Genomic DNA, 20,680 nt, shown 5'->3' on the forward strand with positions numbered 1-20,680 from the left:
AGAATGATATAAACAATTATTTGCCTGAAACTACTTTTAATGTTTGTTATCATTTTGAAGATTGTTTTTACTTGAACAGCTGTCGCGCTTATCCCCAACATATTCAATCCAACCTGAATTAAGTAACTACCTTGACTGCTTTCTTTCAATATATTTGAAAATCTTTAAAGTCGATGAAGATGTATATTAGTAACATTTCGTAATTTTTTGATTATCCTAATAAATACAGACCGTATGGCTTCATTGTGCATTATCGCGCAATGCCGGATTTTTTCATACGTGTAATTCTCAGAAACAAATTCACCGGTAAAGTTGTTTGCATTCACAGTTGCTTTTTGGACTCGATGTCTACGGTTATGATAACAAATATTGAACATTTGTATACTTACTATAAATATAGTGATTACAATATTTACTAATGCATGACAGAATGGCGACTAATAACCAAGTCTTGCATAACATTATGACATTTACCCACAAACCGCAAATAATCCACTACTGTGATGAATTATTAACATGTATAACCAGTCTGCACTAATTATGGTGAACACTATAACGACGGAGCTCCAAAATAATTGTAAATAAATGTAAAAGAAATAGTCGTCGTCGTTAAAAAATATGTAATTAACTCTTAGTAGTTGTTGGCGTGTTCGAGTTCCGTTTATTGGATGGACAATATCGAGAATGGGAGAAATTAGTGGCACTAGCAAGAACAATACCATAAAAGATACTAAAGTGTCTGAAAGTCAACACAATTGATTGTTTACGTATAAATAATTTTATGTATGTTAGGAAGGATTGCTTTGGTTAAAAATTAAAAATATTGGAAATCTTGATGAGAATTGGGATAGCTTACTTACTACGATAAAAGTGCGCCATTCTGTTGCCTTGCTTGACGACTTCCTCCAGAACGTGTAATTCGTCATTTAATTTCAGTTGTTCCCATTGTTTTGCCACAAGTTGGAACAGTTTGTTAAACTTGAAAAAGATAAGTATTTGTCCATTTAACAACGTGTGTAGTTGACAATTTTTCTGTATAAAAAGAAATTTGCGCACACTTCGCCTGTTGAAATGCATATTTAATATTTTAACAGCACTGGTGGAAGATGTGACAAAGTGTGGCAGACACTCGATGACTCCATCCATGTCCTTGTTATGCAACGACGCAAATAACTCTATTGTCTATCGGTTGCAGGTCCCAATTGTTTAATCACATTACCTGATTATTAGCTTTATTACTTTTCTATATGATGATTGACGTGTTTTTCTTACCGTTGGGATAGTAATGCTTGCGATACTAGTCACCACTATTATCACAATCATATTTCTAGTGCTACTTTTATGACGCGGATCTTGTCCCAAAAGTTGGATGTATCGCTCGAGTTTGCTGTAGTAAGGCACTTGAAATATTTCGGGGCCTCCGGTTATCTGAAGCACTGAATACTCAAAACCCACATTAATTACACCATCGTGTTATATTAAATAGCATAGAAATAGCATCAATATAGGATTAATACCACTAGTCACTACGTGTTTTTATACATTTATGTGAAGTTGCAAGGAAAAGAGATGTAATGAATGCATATAATATTCAAAAATATACAGGATGTTCGGCTACATGTGTCAGGAAATTTAGGGCGTGATTCTTGAAGCCGAAATAAGACGATCATCAACGATCTTATCATATGTAAAAATATATAAAATATTCAAAATATAATATTGCCCGTAATATGTAACAGATAAAATCATTTTTTTCCTGGGTTCGATTTTTCAAATCTATTCATACAAAGTGGGATTTACATAAATATCTGCAGCCCAATTATTAGTTTAAAGAGAACTAAATATTTTAGTTTTAGTGTAAATCTCTTTGCCTTACTGACTGTTACTTCAGGTTTCAAACGTCGGCCTTTTTAATTTGTGCACCGCTTTAGAAGAAATCGCGTGTATAAGAAGCGTTGTATGGAGTATGGGATTCCCTTCTCGTAGAAATCAATATGCTTCATATGTAGTTATACTGGACATTCAATATTGCTGAAAATGCATAATTTTCGTCATTAAATATTATAGTAAATCGATTTGTTGCCAAGTACGACAGTACGATATCATTTTTAACTTTGTGATATCATCTTTGACATCATAATGATGGTTTTCCGACGTTCCTGTGAGACATGTTACATCGCTCTGCGGGACATGGTACAGCTGTTATTATAATTAGTTATAGTATACCAAATAAATAATTGATCGTGAATGCTAGCAGAGCATTCATAGCGTTAACTGCTTGAAAACATTTCTTTTTATGCACAGCATATCCTAGTTGTAACACTTCCTCTGACTTTCAGTTGAAAAGTTTCAGTGAAGAGTTTATCACTGTTTCCAACACACGAATATTGTAACAATATTCTTAAGATTGTCAAGTTATTTTTGACGGAAATGTAAGGAAGATTCAGTGAAATAACAGTGAATGTATATTATTTAGGTTCGATTTATGTACTAAAGTATTAACACTGTATTTGAAGTGTGTGGTTTTATACCATTATTTGCAGATTCATTGAAATAGTTCAATTTATTCAATATGACATATCGGCCATTTATTCTTATGTCAGATAAAACTGTGTAGAACATACAGTAGATATGATTACATTCGACATGTAATACGAATGTATGGATAATTACATTCGATAGGTAGTGCGGACTCAATATTTCACTGATATTAACGTTGTAATATAGGACATGCACACTTTGACGGTCTGAAGATTAAAATATTCGTAAATAGTAGATAATATAATATACGTAACTATTGTGGTTAGGAAGTTTTCAGCCAGGTTCTTCACTTTATATTGTAAAAACGATATTTGAAAGAATCTTATACAGTACTGAATATGACAGCATAACAAGGAAAAAGTTTCAGTAGCATAAATCATAATTGGTTTATGCCCATAGTGTAGTATGTACTTCGTAATGTTTTTCAAATTATCGCTTTAACAATATGAAATGAAAAATTAGAAATTTTTGTGCACTTCTGTAGTTACATATAATAGTGCCAGTTTTATTAGTGCCAGTTTAATTAGGACCCGTATTATTTCTGTTTACCTTGATGATGTTAGTAAATGTGTATACATACATACATTGTACTTTCTGGCGATATTTAAAAAGGTCCAGTACAGTAATTTTTGGGAAGGTACACAGTATTACTTTACAGCGAATTAAAGTATATCAACTAATCATCGTGATTTATTAATTTTATTTGTACGTTCGATATAATGACAAACTATTATATCGGTTATTATACCATCTTCATGCTTACTCAGTCCAAGTATAAAATGCAACGGATATAGAGGTAACACTGAACTTTATCCTTTCAATGACAACATCATCGTAATGTACGATATGCAGGTTTTGAAGGTCTTACAATGAAAACGATTATAAATAATGGTTGATATAGTACAACAATTACAATCGACTTATACTGTGTTACATACAGTTCCAAAGTTCTCAATGTTCATTTGGTACAATCCACACGCAGTTAAGGTACATGGACTTCTAGTTCTTATCTGCATCATGTAAAGCATTTTTTGAGTTTTTACTGGTACTCCATACCATGTAGAACCGTATCTGTTTCGATGTCAGTAAAACATTACATTCTATGATTAATAAGATTACAGCAGAATCTTGATTATCCGATCTAACCATGGAATGCGCTGTCCGGTTAATCGAATAGCTTTATTTGGACATAGGAAAGCATCATTTACTTTGAATTATTTTACAAATAATAATATCAGAAACAAACAAAAATTTTCATCAGTTCCCATTCTTATTTTTCAATCTTTCATATACAGAACCACCCACAAATTTTCATTAATCTGTGATCTGATAATCGAGGTTCTACCGCAGTTACGTTTCGAAAACACCAAACACGTACAATTGTTTCGTTAGTTCGGTGCAATGATCTACAAGTATCTGTCCAGGTAAACTGAGCATAAATAAATGAAACTGATTAGCGCCGCACAATACAGCGCTTTTAATTGATATTCCCGGTCTATCTAAATTAATGACTGTCTGCAAATATAAAATAATTGATTAGGTTAATGACTTATCAAGTTTTAGTAGATTTTCACTGTATGAGTATCTTTACTTGAACGGCAGTTGTGGTTATACCAATCATAGTTAGTCCAATTTGAATCATATAGCTAATTCGATTGTTTTCATCTAATATATCATAGAAGCTAAAAATGCAACGAGCAAAAATGATTAATGTCGTTCAATAACAATTTGAAAATTTATTATACTATATCATTATTTGTTAAATACAAACTCTATGGCTTTATTGTGCATGATCACGCAATTTCTGATCTCTTTATATGTGTAACGTTCCGACATAGCTTCATTAGTAAATGAATTTAAGTGCCTTGTTTTTTTCTGGATTTGATGCCTGGATATATAAATTAAAAGAAATTATCATAATATCTATTGGTACATACAGTGACTGACAAAAGTATATATGTTGTTTCATGTATACATCTGTTACATATGTTTCATAAAACGTTTTGAAATTTTATTAACTCTAATGCGACACATCTGTCATTATTGTATTAGTAAAGTTTCAAACCAATCCAAAACTGTATATAAATATATATAAACGTATATAAACGAATATAAAAGCTATAAAACATTTACTATCAAAGAAATAAAGGATTAGTATTTGGATGTTCAAGTACTTTCGTGACCCACTGTAATAAACATCTGAAAAACTTGAACATCTGTAATTTTATAATTATGTTGCAACGTATTAAAAATGTGCAAATATGTTTAAGCGGTAGTGAATATACATAATTATATGTAATATAATTGTATTGAGTAAATCATATTCACCCACATACTATAAATAGTCCACTATTGTGGTGAACTATAAGCATCAATAAAGAATCTACGGTAACTATGCTTATTGAAACTACTATTGCCGCCCAAGATAACTGTAAATACACACAGAAAAAATAGTTACGGCTATCAAAAAGCACGTAATTAACATTAAGTAGTTGTTGTCGTGGTCGAGTTTCGTTTAGTGGAAGAAGGATATCCATCATAGGAGAAATCAGTGGAACGAATAAAAAGAGTACCATAAATATCATTAATGTATCTGAAAAGATTAGAATTGATCATTCGAGTACAAAATATTGAGTGGTACGAATCCGTTTTTACGTGCACTAGAAGTAAGCCGATTAAAAAATTAAGGCACGGTAACTTACTTCGATACAATTTCGCCATTTTGCTGCCTCGTATGGTGACTTCTTCCAGAATATACAAATCTTGACTTAATTCCAGCTGGTGCCATTCTTTCGTTATAGAATCAAACAATTTTCTAAACTAGAACATAAAACGTGTTGTCATAACTTTATAATATGCTTTCGTCCGAAAAGATTATTGAATAATAATAAATTCGCGTACATTTTCTCTGTTGAGATAGACATTCATTATTTTAACGAAACTGGTCACAATTGCAGCTAAATGTGGCAAACACTCCAGCATCACGTCCAGATTCTTGGTGTATAATGATTCGTACAATGCGATTGACTAATGAATTATAAGTTCCAGTTGTTTAATGACATTATCTGACTATTTAATTTATTACGTAGAATTCAATCACTTTACATATTTTAACTATAGTACTATTTCTATAAGTTGCAGCTACGATATGATTACCTTACCATTGGAATAAGTACGGTTGTTATACTAGTCATCATTATAATTACAGTGATCAATCCATTTTTTTGGTGTGGATCTAGGCCCACAAATCTCAAATACTTCTTGATCATGTTATAATAAGGAATGTCATATATATTGGGATACTGTTCCCCGGTTTTCTGAAATACTAAATATTTCGAAAATTGAATAAAATTATTTGAATGAATTATATTTGAATAAAGTTATCGATCTAAAATATATACAGAAATATAATTCAGATACCGTTAATACTATTAGTAAACGAAACGTTAGATATTTTGATCACGGTATAATATAAGAGTATTGCGTCCCTTTCTCTTACCGTCCATGTTTCCAAATTTCGAGACAATGACTTGTAAGGAAACGCAACGCACGGAACCACAAACTCAATAAAACTGGCATGCCGTGCCGAATGCATGAAGCGATTCTTTATAGATCCAAAGTATCAAGTAGTAGTAAATTGATTCGGTAAAGTGTAGAGAAATTTAATGACGGTATTTTCATATTATTTCATTTATTGTATCGAGGCAAAACTGTTTGATTGCTGGTATTATTGTATTAGCTGTTTATACGGTAGCTACATATGTGCATGCCTATAAGAAAATGACGTAATTGTTCTTTTAAGGGACTGCAGATTTCAGTTAAGATGCACATCATAAAATATCAATCATCTCTTTCTAAAACTGTCGCTTGTTGGACGATTCAATGGAAGACAAAAAATTGGTCCCCTATTGTTGAAGAACAGAGATACCTCGAAGATAAATGTTGAGATATAGACAGAGGAGAGATTACGAATATGAGATTGGGCAGAAATATCAGAAAACAAAATTGTATTCTGTATATAGTACTTACAGTTAATAGTTACAGTTACAGTACAGTTCTGACAGTTTTGATAATTTCGATCGATATGAATTTTATACATCACGCGTTATGACGGCTAGAACACTCTTTCCCAGCAACCATTGCTGATAGTTATCGTTCTTCTATTTAATGTACATTTTACGTTCCAGACGCAGTAGGAAGTGTCTTCACGTTCTTATTGAAGTAAAATTTACGTTGGTTTACAGTGTGATACAGAGTTTTGAAACAAAACAAAAACGGGAAGATATACTACGATAATCGAGATATAGTAAATCAATAAAGATGTGAAATGTTTATGCTTTTGATGTGGTATAATAAGAAAAACTGAAATAACGAATTGATAGATATATGAGAAATACTGTATTGCTAGTTGTATATAGTTTACTTATATGTACGCCAAAATTAATGAAGATATCACTGCTGAGAATGTATGTGGCTTGCACACAATTAACAAAGAACCTGTACTTCCTAGTAAAAGAAAGTCAGTAAATACGCAAATTGTAGTAGATGAATTGATTTAAATTCCATTCGACAAATTGAGATACTCAACCANGAATTATTCACGGCAAAAATAAAATTTCCCGAAGATTTTAAAGGCGAATTGTACATTCAGTGCCTATCGTGTGGATCAACTTATTTCTCTCAAAAGTAACATTGGTTCACGTTACTATCGTAATTTTTAATAGTCCGATTTTACCTACATTTGGAAAAAGTTCAAAATGAAATGTTAATTGCGGTTCTTAACAGAGGATTGCTGTACACAGATTAATTGAAATTATTTAATTCCTTAAAAAAGTACTGTGAATTTATTTTGCTACTTTAGATATTGTAGCCAATTATGGGTTCTTCTACGAATAAGAAAAGTCAAGGTTATAATGTTACTTACAAGGCATGAGTATTTCTGAAATTTTGTTTCCTACCTTGTTATAGTTGAACAATGAAAAACCTTGTTACAATACGAAATATAAACTTTTTCCGTGATAATGTACAAAGAATTCAAAGGAATAGAATACTATTAATCATTTCCGTAAAGTTCACAGACACAAGGTTCGACTAAAGACAAAAACAATATATGACAAATGATGTTTTATAATCTTATTTGCATATTCGACAAAATCATTTCATTCGATAGATATATAACCATGTCAGTTACTTATTGTGCAAGATGCAGGTATCATAATTTTAACAAAAATTATGGTTACTTTATTCTACTCCTTATTTTATAACACGAGGATGAAACTTACTGTGTATATATAATAGAAGAATAATATATATATAGAGGCAGAAATCTAGTAAGTACTAATAATAGTTAATCATTAATTTAGACATGTAATTTTATTACACAATAATTTTATTTGCATATTCGATAGGATGATTTAAATAATACAAAATTAATAACATACGTCGGTTATTTTTACTATTATCTGCATTCTTGCTTAGTCCAAATTCAATGTCAGGACATAACGACTATGCTACCATATTTCCCACAGCTGACGTGGAAATATTATTTTGCCAACGTTATCATTGTGAAAGACGACATGCACGTATTGAAGGTCTTAAAATTTAAAATAATCGGAGAGTAGATAATATACAATTACGGTATACACATACAAGTACATATAAATAACTATGTTAGCCTTATAGAAATACATAATATTCCGAAGTTTTCCATATTCATTTCGTACAATCCATCTGTTGTTGAAACACATGGCTTCTTCCTCCTTATTTGCGTCACGTAAAACATTTTTTGAATTTTTACCGATATGTTATACCATGTGGAATTGTACCTATTTCAATTCGGTCAAACGTTACATTCCGATTAGCATGATAACTTGCATATGATGGCCACACTAAATACGACACTAAACGCGTACTATTGTTTCATTAAGTCAGCGTAATAGTCTAGCAGTATTGTCCAGATAAAGTGAGCACAAGCGAATGGAACTGAATGGCTCCACAAAATATACCACATTTAAGAGCTCCTACTGGTCTATCAAAATTAACGACTGACTGAAACATAAGGGTAAACTACTGCTTCTAACGTCTTAAAACAAAGCTCAAGTTGTTTGTTCCATCTTCTAAAAATTGATTCGATTTCGTGAATCAGTTTATACACTAATCTTACTTCCATACAATTGGGCCATTTCATTGCCTTGCAGGACTATTTCTCTAGAACGGATAATTCATTATTTAATTACAACTATTGCCACTCTTTCGACACGAAATCGAACATCTTGTTAAACTAGAATATATAAAATAGCATGGCCTTTCAACATTTCGTTGTTGCCTGAAATCTTCTTTGTATAATAAATATCGTCCTTTTTATATTATTTCCGAAATTCTTGCTTTTGACGCGGGAGTAGTCCTACTAATTGTAAGTACTTCTTGAGTACTTTACGGTACTAGATTTCGAACATATCACGATACTGTTTTACCTTTCCCTGAAATACTAAATATAATACTTTTTCGGGCCACTTTAAATATTTTAATCGTAATTTAAATACTATCTCGTTGTACCTTTGCCTTATTGTCCATGAGACCAGATTTTTAGAATAGGGTCATGGTAGTTAATGAAACCGTATGCTAACGTAACTCTGTTTGTAACTATTTAATGTTCGTAAAGTATATAAATGTATCTATTCATTTCCAGAACTGGGGGTCAATATCTAGTAAACACAGTTGTACTAAATACTCGGCATTACACGAAGTATGAATTTGCAAATCTGCGAATCATTTTGTTTACTGGACAGGTATGTATCATTTTTAAAGCAGGTTCAAAGTGCGGTAAAAACCGTATAGTAGGTAAAAAATGACACGTACGCCATTGTCGTGCCACCTGTCGATTTCCTTGAAAGATCAAGATCTGTAATTGTTCTGAAATATTGATTACACATTGCACTGCTTACGCGTTCGCTGATAAACATGTAACTGCTCAGTGAAGTAGTTCGAATTTCGACTAGAGCCATTATGTTTTCGCAGTGTTCTCCGATATAACTGTGCAACGATGTTATTTATGTGATGCAAAAAATAAAGAAACAATTATTACCCGCTTGATTTAATTGAGTACTTGTATCATATCTGTTTACCTTGATGACGTTAGTAAACGTGTATACATACACACATTGTACTCTCTGGCGATATTTAAAAATATCCAGTGCAGTAATTTTGGGAAGGTTTACAGTATCAGTTGTGAATTAAAGTATATCTACTAATCATCGTGATTTATTAACACTATTTGTACGTTCGATATAATGACAAAGTATTATATCGGTTATTGTACCATCTTGATGCTTACTCAGTCCAAGTATAAAATGCAACGAAGATGGAGGTAAACTTCATCCTTTCAATGACATTATCATCGTAATATACGACATGCAGGTTTTGAAGGTCTTACAATGAAAACGATTGTAAATAATGGTTGATATAGTTCAACAATTGTAATCGACTTATGCTGAGTTACATACAGTTCCGAAGTTCTCAATGTTCATTTGGTACAATCCACACGCAGTTAAGGTACATGGCCTCCTAGTTCTTATTTGCATCATGTAAAGCATTCTTTGAACTTTTACTGGTGCTCCATACCATGTAGAACTGTATCTGTTTCGATGTCAGTAAACCATTACATTCTATGATTAATAAGATTGCAGCAGAATCTTGATCATCCGATCTAACCATGGTATGCGCTGTACGGTTAATCGAATTGCTTTGCTTGGACGTGGAAGAGTATCATTTACTTTGAATTATTTTACAAATACTAATATCAGAAACAAACAAAAATGTTTGGATAAAAATGTAAAAATTTTCATCAGTTCCTATTCTTATTTTTCAATTTTTCATATACAGGACCATCCACAAATTTTCATTAATCTGTGATCTGATATTCGAGATTCTACCGCACTTACGCTTTGAAAACACCCAACACCTACAGTTGTTTCGATAGCTCGGTGCAATGATCTATAAGTATTTGTCCAGGTAAACTGAGCATAAACAAATGAAACTGATTTGCACCGCATAGCACAGCGCTTCTAATTGATTCTTCCGGTCTATCTAAGTTAATCACTGCCTGCAAATATAAAACAGTTGATTAGGTTAATGATTTTTAAAGTTTTGGCAGATTTTCGCTGTGTGAATATCTTTACTTGAACAGCTGTCGTGGTTATACCAATCATATTTAGTCCAATTTGAATCATATAGCTAATTCGATTGTTTTCATCTAAAATATCGTAAAACCTGAAAATAAAATGAGCACAAATGATTAATGTTGTTCAATAACAATTTGTTAATTTATTGTACTGTATCGTTATTTGTTAAATACCAACTCTATGGCTTTATTGTGCATGATCACGCATTTTCTGATCTGTTTGTATGTGTAACGTTCCGACATAACTTCATTAGCGAATGAATTTAAGTGCCTTGTATTCTTTTGGATTTGTTGCCTGGANTATATATCGAGAATTAAAAGAAATTATCGTAATGTCTATTGATATATACAGTGGCTGACAAAAGTATATATGTTGTTTCATGTATACATCTGTTACATATGTTTTATAAAACGTTTTGAAATTTTATTAACTCTAATGCGACACATCTGTCATTATTGTATTAGTAAAGTTTCAAACCAATCTAAAATTTTATATAAATATATATAAACGTATTTAAACGAATATAAAAGCTATAAAACATTTACTACAAACAAAAGTAAAGATTAGTATTTGGATGCTCAAGTACCTTCGTGACCCACTGTAATAAACATCTGAAAAACTTGAATATCTGTAATTTTATAATTATGTTGCAACCAATTAAAAATTTTGAAGCGGTAATATATATACATAATTATATGTAATATAATTGTATTGAGTAAATCATATTTACCCACATACTATAAATAGTCCACCATTGTGGTGAACTATAAGCATCAATAAAGAATCTACAGTAACTATGATTATCGAAACTACTATTGCCGTCCAAGATAACTGTAAGTACACGTAGAAAAAATAGTCATTGCTGTCAAAAAGCACGTAATTAACATTAAATATTTGTTGTCGTGGTCGAGTTTCATTTAGTGGAAGAACGATATCCAACATAGGAGGAAGCAGTGGAACGAGTAAAAAAAGTACCATACATATCAGTAAAGTATCTGAAAAGATTAGAATTGATCATTTAAATGCGAAATATTGAGTGGTATAAATCCGTTTTTACATGTACTAGAAGCACGCCGATTAAAAAATTAAGACATGATAATACACTTACTTCGATACAATTTCGCCATTTTGCTGCCTCGTATGGTGACTTCTTCCAGAATGTACAAATCTTGACTTAATTCCAGCTGCTGCCATTCCTTCGTTATAGATTCGAACAATTTTCTAAACTACAACATAACACGTGTTGTCATAACTTTATAACATGCTTTCGTCCGAAAAGATTATTCAGTAGTAATAAATTTGTGTACATTTTCTCTGTTGAGATGAACATTCAATATTTTAACGAAACTGGTCAAAAGTGCACCTAAATGCGGCAAACACTCGAGCACCATGTCCAGATTCTTGGTGTATAATGATCCATACAATACGATTGACTAATGAATTATAAGTTCCAGTTGTTTAATGACATTATCTGACTATTTAATTTATTACGTAGAATTCAATCACTTTACATATTTTAACTATAGTACTATTTCTATAACTTGCATCCCCGATATGTTTACCTCACCATTGGAATAAGTCCGCTTGTCATACTAATCATCATTATAATTACAATGATCAATCCATGTTTTTGGTGTGGATCTAAGCCCAAAAATCTTAAATACTTCTTGATCGTGTTATAATAAGGAATGTCATATATATTAGGATACTGTTCTCCGGTTTCCTGTAATACTAAATATTTCGAAAATTGAATAAAATTATTTGAATAAATTATATTTGAATAAAATTATCGATCTAAAATATATACAGAAATATAATTCAGATACTGTTAATACTATTAGTAAACGAAACGTTAGATATTTTGATCGCGGTATAATGTAAGTATATTGTGTCCCTTCCTCTTACCGTTCATATTTCCAAATTCGTGAAACATCGACTTTTAAAGAAGCGCAACGCAACGGAGGCACAAACTCAATAAAACTGGCATGCCGTGCCGAATGCATGAAGCGATTCTTTGTAGATCCAAAGTATCAAGTAGTAGTAAATTGATTCGGTATAGTGTAGAGAAACTTAGTGACAGTATTTTCATATTATTTTATTTATTGTATCGAGGCAAAACTGTTTGATTGCTGGTGTTATTGTATTAGCAGTTATACGGTAGTTACATAAGTACATGCCTATAAGAAAATGGCGTAATCGTTCTTTTAAGGGATTGCCGATTTCAGTTAGGATTCACGTCATAAACTATCAATCATCTCTTTCTAAGACTGTCGCTTGTTGAACGATTCAGTGGAAGACAAAGAATTGTTCCCCTATTGTTGAAGAACATAGATACCACGAAGATAAATGTTGAGATATAGACAGAGGAAAGATTACAAATATGAGATAGGGCAGAAATATGAGAAAACAAAATTGTATTCTGTATATAGTACTTACAGTTAATAGTTACAGTTACAGTACAGTTTTACAGTTTTGATAATTTCGATCGATATGAATTTTGTACATCACGCGTTTTGACGACTAGAACACTCTCTCCTAGAAACCATTGCTGATTGTTATAATTCTTTTATGTTCATTTTACGTTCCAGCCGCAGTAGGAAGTGTCCTCGCGTCTTTATTGAAGTGAAATTTACATTGGTTTATATTGTAATTTTGAAGCAAGATAAAAAGGGAAGTCATACTACGATAATCGACATCTAGTAAATCAATGAAGATGTGAAGTGTTTATGCTTTTGATTATGACATAATAAGAAAAAGTCAAGTAACGAATTGGCAGAAATATGAGAAATACTTTATTGCTATATGACCGTCTATATAGTTTATACAGTAAATAATCAAATGGATGTCAATGTTTCCTTTAAATGCCACGGATAAAGTTAGATAAAAAAATAGAAAAATTTAAGAAATAATTATTTCGAATAAAATATGATACAAGCTATTAAAGCTGTTTAACTAAAGAAATTTGACTGCATTAGAGCAGTTAAGTTATTTTAACGTGTGACGATAGACTGTAAGATATTACTGCTGAGAATGTATGTAGCTTGCACAGAATTAACAAAAAGCTTGCACTATACTGTCTTCTTCGTATACAAACTTCTTCGTGTGTTTTTTCTATTTATGTCTCTTCTGAGATTCTCTACACTAAAAAATAAAATGGATATTCCATATTCATACTCTTCTTTAAATATTTTAATATTATATATCTCTGTATGCTCTTAGTGGCAAATCTCATACTTTGCATAAATGACACTGATTTTCATTTTACGTAGCGTGTATTACTGAAATTCACAAGTTTAAAACGTTTTGTTTCTTCACAAAAGATGATCTTACTAAGTTTCGTTTCCCCAATTTATTTTGAGCATTGAATTTGAAATTATAAAAACTGACAAACATGAAATCATGATACAAGTATCGTTATGTATTTTACTTAGAAAATAGTATTAGTGTTTTGTGCTATTTTATTGAAATTAATGAAAGAACAAAGTAAAAAGGCAAGACAATATTGTTTCCATGCTTAAACAGTAATACCGAAATAAGCGCTTTGTTTATATGTACGTTTATTTATTGTACCATACATTGATTTACACCTTTTTATTATACATATCTAACGAGCTACTATGTAGATACGCATTGCCATATTCGTATCAATATTTGATCATTGTTCGGTATTCTTTTACATCAAAAACGGGATTAACAGGATGAACTTCTTCCGAGAACAAATTAGTCTTTCAATGATAGGAGCACCATGAAGTATGATACGCATGTCTTAAATGTCTTAAGATATGAAAAAATATCAATTACTATTTCGTTACTTACATCATGACGAAAAATGATTATACCCGTTTTATACTATCATGTACGTACTATTCCAAAATTCTCTATGTTCATTTCGTATATCCCTCCTGCTGTCAACTTACATGGTTTACTAGATCTCATTTGCATCATGTGAAGTATTCTTTGAACATTTATTGGCATGTCGTACCACATTGAGCGGTATCTATTAGATATAAGATTAATACAGGTGTTATACCAAACTGATGACTTTTCGAACGTTTAAAACATATTTGTTAACATACATATCATTAGTCAACTCGAAACTATGATCCGTGATTACTTGTCCAGGTAGAGTAATAATAAGCAAATGGAATTGTTGGCCCACAAGAAACAGTCCAATTCTAAGAGCTTCCTCGGGTCGATGCAGATTTATAACTGCCTAATTAAAAGGCATCAATATAGTTTAATATTTGATTCATTAATATTTTCTATAATTGCAAAATAATTCTTACTTGTACGGCTGTTATGGTCATACCGACCATAGTTAGCAAAATTTGGAAAAAGAAACTCCTGCGGCTGCTGTCATCTAACATCTCGAATAATCTTAAAATACAACCAAAGAAAAAGTCAACCGTAATCTGTAAACGCTTTTGCTACTTTTTCTATTATAACTTTTTTATTATAACGTTAATTATAACTTTATCGTTACTAACTGGAGGGCATTCTTATGCATGGTCAAGCATTGTCTAAACCGTTCAGTGTAAGTTTCATTTATACGAACACCAGTAGATCCTGTTGCTGTTATAATGTTCTGCCTATATCATTGATAAGTATCTGAATAAAGGAAGTCCATTTTTCTTTATATTAAAAGAAGCTAGATAAATTGAATTCAAGATAGAAGTAATTTTGAAAAAATGTTATTTTTATTACTTTTCACAAATACTGTAGCGAACAAAGAAAATCTCATGATATCATTCCTTGCAGCCTGCGATTTTATGTACAAATATTATTCTAAAATATTATTATATACTTACCCACATATAGCAAATATGGCACAATCGTGATGAACGATCTGTATATACAATGAATCGATAGTGACTGCAATCATCACTGTTACGAATGAACACCAAAGTGAATGAAAATATATAGGATAAAAGTACCGATTTTCATCTAGAAAGTATGTCAGTCTGAACATTTGATGTCTTTGGCGAGTTTCATTGAGTGGTTTGATGATATCTAAGAATGCAGGGTATAACGGAATGACTATAAATCCTGACATACATGATAACACAAAAGCTGAAAATATCAGAAACTTGTCATTTGTATAGAAATTATTAAAAATGTTAATATATAACAACATATTCAATTTATCGTAAAATTTATCGAAAGATAAGCTGCAACAGTTACTTCTATATATTTCACCAATCTTATTTCCTTGTTTAGTAATTTCCTCAAGAATATGTGTTTGACTCTTATCGTTTAATAATTTCCAGTCTTTCTTTATAACATCGAACATCTTTTCAAACTAGAAAATAATTGTATTTAGTGATTTTTACTTTTACCACAGAATTCGTTTTCATAAATTTATATACATTTTTCTTGTAAATTTCATGATTTAGCAATTTTATTAAGACAGCTGATACCGAAGCCACTACAGGCATGCCTTCCAACATCCCTCCCAGATCTTTTTCGTATAATGACGTAAAAATTTGTGCAAACTGTTGAGTAAAAGTAATTATATTGCATCCAATATCCTTTCATCAATTTCATGTAACCAATATCCACAATATCTTTTTAATAACATAAGTATTTTTAACGTATCTAATTCATTTGTAGCATTCTTACTTACCGCTGGAAAATAGAATGTTAATAGACTGCCTGTCATCACTGTTACATTAAATTTGCTGCTCCATCGCGATTGATTTGGAAACTGTCCCAAGAATAGTAAATACTTTTTAAATACTTTGTAATAAGAAATATCAAATACAGTGCTTGTGCGTCTTTCATTCTTCTGAAACACTAAATAATATATATATATATACACATATAGTTGATATAACATTAATGTTATTAGTGAACGAAATGGTAAATATTTTAATCGTGATATATGTATATTGTATCTCTTTCTCTTACTGCCAGTGTTTCCAAATTTCTGGAGTAATACTATGGAAACGTAGTGTGGTACGAACGTTTCAACAATACTGCTGGACACAAAGTACGAATCTACTCTTTAGAGATCCGGAATAAAAAAACATTTTGTTGGTCAGATAAATATGGATGTCTTTTACATTCAGTGACATCATGTTATTTTCATTATTACAGGTAGAGTATGTGTACATTAAAATTTATGAGATAGTCATTAGCCTATAAGAAAATGATGTACTTATCTTTCTTTTTTTCAATCTGTTTGTTGAATGCCTCCGTGATAAACGGAAAATTGATCGTTAGAGACTTCTGAATCGTTAAACAAAAATTATTATAGGATTTCATTTATACTATGTCTATTCGGACGAATTGTAGTTGAAACGATATTGACCGATGAAGTGAACTCCTTTCGTTTGAATTCTCTTATTCAAATTCCGATTATTCGAAAATAGTAGCGAGAATCAGAATCTTTACCATATGTATCGTTTGTTTCTCCATAAATTTAGGTAAATGAAAGCATCTTAGTAGCAAGTCTGTAAAAATCTTAGTTGCAAGTTTCATGCTTTGCATAAATGCCGTTGCGTTCATTTTACATGGTATCGATGAGTTTAACATATTTAAAATATTTGCTGCTGTTCGTCAAATAATCTTGGTAAGAATCACCTCTTTAATTTATTTTATAACTTACATATGGAATATCTCTTTAATTTTTTCTGAAATATGTCATACTATCGTACATGCACAGTATTTAACTAACAAATTTGGAAAAAGAAATAACTTGTCAAAGTAATTTATCTCAATTAACATATATTAACATATATCAAGTATTAATACTGTCATTCAGATTATCTTCATGTTAATGTCATCCTTTACTATTCATCAGAAAAAAAAGTAAAATACGACTCATACGAATTTTTCAGCGACATTGTGGTGTGGGCTCTACGTAAATAACGTAATTGCTTTTTCAAAAAGAGTATTTATTAAAGTTATCGAAGTGCTTTTTAAGACTCTGTAACAAGAATTGTCGTCTCCTTTTACGACTATACTTATTGTATTTTCGCACGTTCGCGGGGAGACGCGATCTCGTAGAAGCGCGCCAACGAGAGTCGTAAATTCCCGTTACGATAGACTAATCGACGCCACGAATCGTACGATCCCTTATTTCTTGTGGGATAATAAGGGTGATTAATTGAAATAACGCTGCGATTAACAGGTTACTATATATTTAATCGATCCAACAACTTCGGTGTTATACAATAGTGAATGTTTGACCGTACAACGACGAGTTAGTACGACCTAAGACTCTTTGCGTGTCATTTCGTATGATGATGTCGACGGACTCTATTCGCGGGAGATCGACCGAACACTTATTGACGACTTGAAGACTTGATCGAGAGTTGGTGACGACTTGATCGAGAGTGGGTGACGACTTGATCGAGAGTTGATCGAGAGTTGATCGAGAGTGCAGAACTGCCCTTGTGTTGTCTCGGAGGAAAGCTTGGTGTGGGATGTATCCTTTGACCGAAGAACGCGGATTCGTTGTTCACACTTTTTGTCCAGAAAGTGAGGGTAACGATCCGCGATGCCGATTGGTTATGACCCACTCTAATGAACAGGATATGCAGAAGTCTCCCACCAACGTAGAGCGGGGGTGGACTTTGCTCCTGACGAAAAACAGCCTTTTTCGATGGACATGTGTTAGCTTTTTTAAGAACGCCTAATAAACCCAAGAACTTTGCCAAGACCCAGCCATAAACTGAAAATACTTATAGAATTAGAGAAATCTTCGAGACAAGTGATTTGACTGGCAAACATGTGTGGAGACAATGAAGCTAAAGTTAACGCTTTATGGTGGGTCCTTGGGTCTATTGAGAATCGGGAAGACTGTAGGTTGGCCGTTGGCTGCCAGGTAGCGAGGGATAGAGTACAGATGTCCCACGCGACGTAATACTTATAGAATACGTAAGCTAAAAGGAAGGCATGCTATAACGTTTTTCTGTAAGTCCTACCGTGATAAGTTCGGCTGCATGTTTTTAAGGGTTTACTAAGCAAACGATAAGGAAGCATTAAAAACATTGATTTCTAATAATCTAGAGTCAACTAACTAACTTCCACTCTGTATAGAAAGGCTCTATTTGAGAACAACGTTTTTAGAAAATGTATGATTAAAACAGTATGTGACATCTTATCATAAGACGAGGAATAATTGAATATCTAAAATTAAGTATTAATTATAAAATTCTTACTATTCGAGGATTTAGCTATCGAAAACGTACAATAACAGTAGTGGTTTTCATATACACTAATTCTCCAATATTTGAAGATCTTTTTCATATGTAAATTCAAGGTGAAATATGATGAAGACCAGACAGATGTGTGTTGTGCTATGCTCTAGTCAAAGCATTCTATAGTAATTATGTGTAGTGGACAAAGAAATCAATTAGGTATGGTGGACAAAAATTGTCCCATTTTTTCGGACAATCATCGATTTCAGTGAGATGAAGTATTGAAGACGGTGTTTGGAACGTTTCATGGAATATTCAGTGACAGATTGACTTCCCAGTAATTGAAGATATTTGAATTCATAAGAACATATAAGATACTGTGTTACGAACAGTTTGAGCTTCCTATTTTTTAAATAACACTGAGTCACTTCGACCAATGCCAAATTTTTTATTTGTGCAATATAGAGGCTCTTCACTTGCCTGCTTCCCATCGTTCTTTTGCGCAGTGTGTTTGTTCAGAGAATCCGCATGACGCTAAAGGTAGAAATACATTACTATCGCATCACGTGAAATCACATACTATCACATAGCGTATTGCATATAAACAGCATGACGCGATAGTAGTTTGTTTCCAATGGATTTGAAACAATGAGAATGTGTCGGATTATACTTTCCGAATGTTATGTGAAGTCACGTGCTATGACGTGATAGTAATGTGTTTCTACACTTCCTACCTTAAGCAGTCAGCCATAGCGTCAGATGAAACGTGCAACGTATTCGTTAAAACGATACGATGGTGGGAACGGCGTTTATCACCCGGGAGACAATTTTGGACAGCATTGGCTTAAGCTGGGGTCAAACCGTCCAAATCGTCGCGAACTGCTCTTTTATCACGCTCGAGTCGTAGACCACAGGTCGGGTAATATCAATGTGTTCATCGGCGGTGCCTCGCTTATATTGTAGTTTGATTTATGTTATCCGTTCAAGTACGCAACGTTGCGGAACGATTCGATTCAGACAGAAGCAAGGTAGTACTTATACCACCAGTTCACGTCTGGTAAGAACTGGCGACAGACGTAGAAAGAACGGTGCAGTATCTTTCATTACGAAGTGTTAGTAGCCGCAGGATACAGGCTTTGCGTCGCATAAAACCAAGTTAAATAGTTGTGCTCGTTTTAATATTCTTAATCGAAATAATTGTACGTGCTCATATTTATTTCATCGCCGTTGTTAAATTACATCAAGTTCAGTTTAGTGGATTTTGTTAAGTTTAATTTAATTTAGTTCTTACAATAAACTTCTTTACTGTGTTATGCTCGTCTTGTTTGTTTTCGTGCTCTCGTTCTTAGTTTAAATCCTTTATTTCGGTATCACGTTAGAGTTCTAAACACTGTTTAAACATCGTTTCCTTCTAAACACTGTCTTTACACGCTAAGATATAGCTATGAACGTGAAATACAAAATGTCATCTTCATTTAATGATATTGAAGTGATCAAAATTTATTTAAAAAGAGAAACAATATTATTGTCATGTTCAAGCAATAATATCAAAGAAGAAATGAGGATATAGTGATTTTATTTTGTTGCTTGTCTGTTGTATGTATATTACTTTAAGAGAGATTTTACAATTTCATTTCTGGGACGAGGGGATTCGAACTCGCGAGAGACGGCATGTCGTTCTCTTGACTCACGAGCCTTAACAACCGTAGCTGGCTGCCCCGCCATATAGTGATTTTATTTACGTGTACTTATAATTATTGTACCTCCATGCTAGTATAGTATTCTATGTAAACACTATTTCATTGTACGTCTACA

At 32.3% G+C, this 20,680-nt stretch overlaps 3 protein-coding genes across 6 annotated transcripts in view; 1 reads left to right on the forward strand and 2 right to left on the reverse strand.

Moving 5' to 3' along the window:
* Window positions 1-7,858, reverse strand: part of LOC122572359 — a 14,558-nt gene extending 6,700 nt beyond the window's left edge. The window contains exons 1-15 of the mRNA XM_043737236.1: window positions 6,041-7,858; window positions 5,703-5,866; window positions 5,443-5,568; window positions 5,244-5,361; window positions 4,870-5,134; window positions 4,313-4,429; window positions 4,133-4,223; window positions 3,920-4,056; window positions 3,480-3,612; window positions 3,363-3,404; window positions 1,273-1,443; window positions 861-1,182; window positions 475-739; window positions 232-348; window positions 72-162 (exon numbers count right to left, since the gene is read on the reverse strand). Coding sequence (XP_043593171.1) covers window positions 72-162; window positions 232-348; window positions 475-739; window positions 861-1,182; window positions 1,273-1,443; window positions 3,363-3,404; window positions 3,480-3,612; window positions 3,920-4,056; window positions 4,133-4,223; window positions 4,313-4,429; window positions 4,870-5,134; window positions 5,244-5,361; window positions 5,443-5,568; window positions 5,703-5,866; window positions 6,041-6,047 — 2,166 coding nt within the window. The 5' untranslated portion in view covers window positions 6,048-7,858. The remainder of the gene's footprint in view (window positions 1-71; window positions 163-231; window positions 349-474; window positions 740-860; window positions 1,183-1,272; window positions 1,444-3,362; window positions 3,405-3,479; window positions 3,613-3,919; window positions 4,057-4,132; window positions 4,224-4,312; window positions 4,430-4,869; window positions 5,135-5,243; window positions 5,362-5,442; window positions 5,569-5,702; window positions 5,867-6,040) is intronic.
* Window positions 1-20,178, forward strand: part of LOC122572725 (crossover junction endonuclease MUS81) — a 57,093-nt gene extending 36,915 nt beyond the window's left edge. For 3 of the 4 annotated variants that reach the window (XM_043738087.1, XM_043738088.1, XM_043738090.1), the window contains one exon: window positions 9,230-9,345. The gene's annotated coding sequence lies outside the window, so the exon portion shown is untranslated. Of the gene's footprint in view, window positions 1-9,229; window positions 9,346-17,560 lie in introns of those variants that run through there. The other variant, XM_043738089.1, reaches the window with a different exon arrangement.
* On the reverse strand, window positions 9,827-19,714 carry LOC122572363. Its single transcript, XM_043737246.1, has 19 exons — window positions 19,600-19,714; window positions 16,629-17,173; window positions 16,345-16,514; window positions 16,088-16,213; window positions 15,530-16,020; window positions 15,209-15,310; window positions 15,008-15,098; window positions 14,798-14,934; window positions 14,586-14,718; window positions 14,481-14,495; window positions 12,289-12,474; window positions 12,029-12,154; window positions 11,830-11,947; window positions 11,452-11,716; window positions 10,899-11,015; window positions 10,719-10,809; window positions 10,506-10,642; window positions 10,044-10,176; window positions 9,827-9,968 (listed from the first exon to the last, which is right to left on the reverse strand). Coding segments are annotated over exons 2-19 (2,493 nt in total). The 5' UTR covers window positions 16,630-17,173; window positions 19,600-19,714; the 3' UTR covers window positions 9,827-9,914.
* Window positions 20,179-20,680: the final 502 nt, after the last annotated feature.

Source organism: Bombus pyrosoma, linkage group LG11, assembly GCF_014825855.1.
Source record: "Bombus pyrosoma isolate SC7728 linkage group LG11, ASM1482585v1, whole genome shotgun sequence".
NCBI lineage: Eukaryota > Metazoa > Arthropoda > Insecta > Hymenoptera > Apidae > Bombus > Bombus pyrosoma.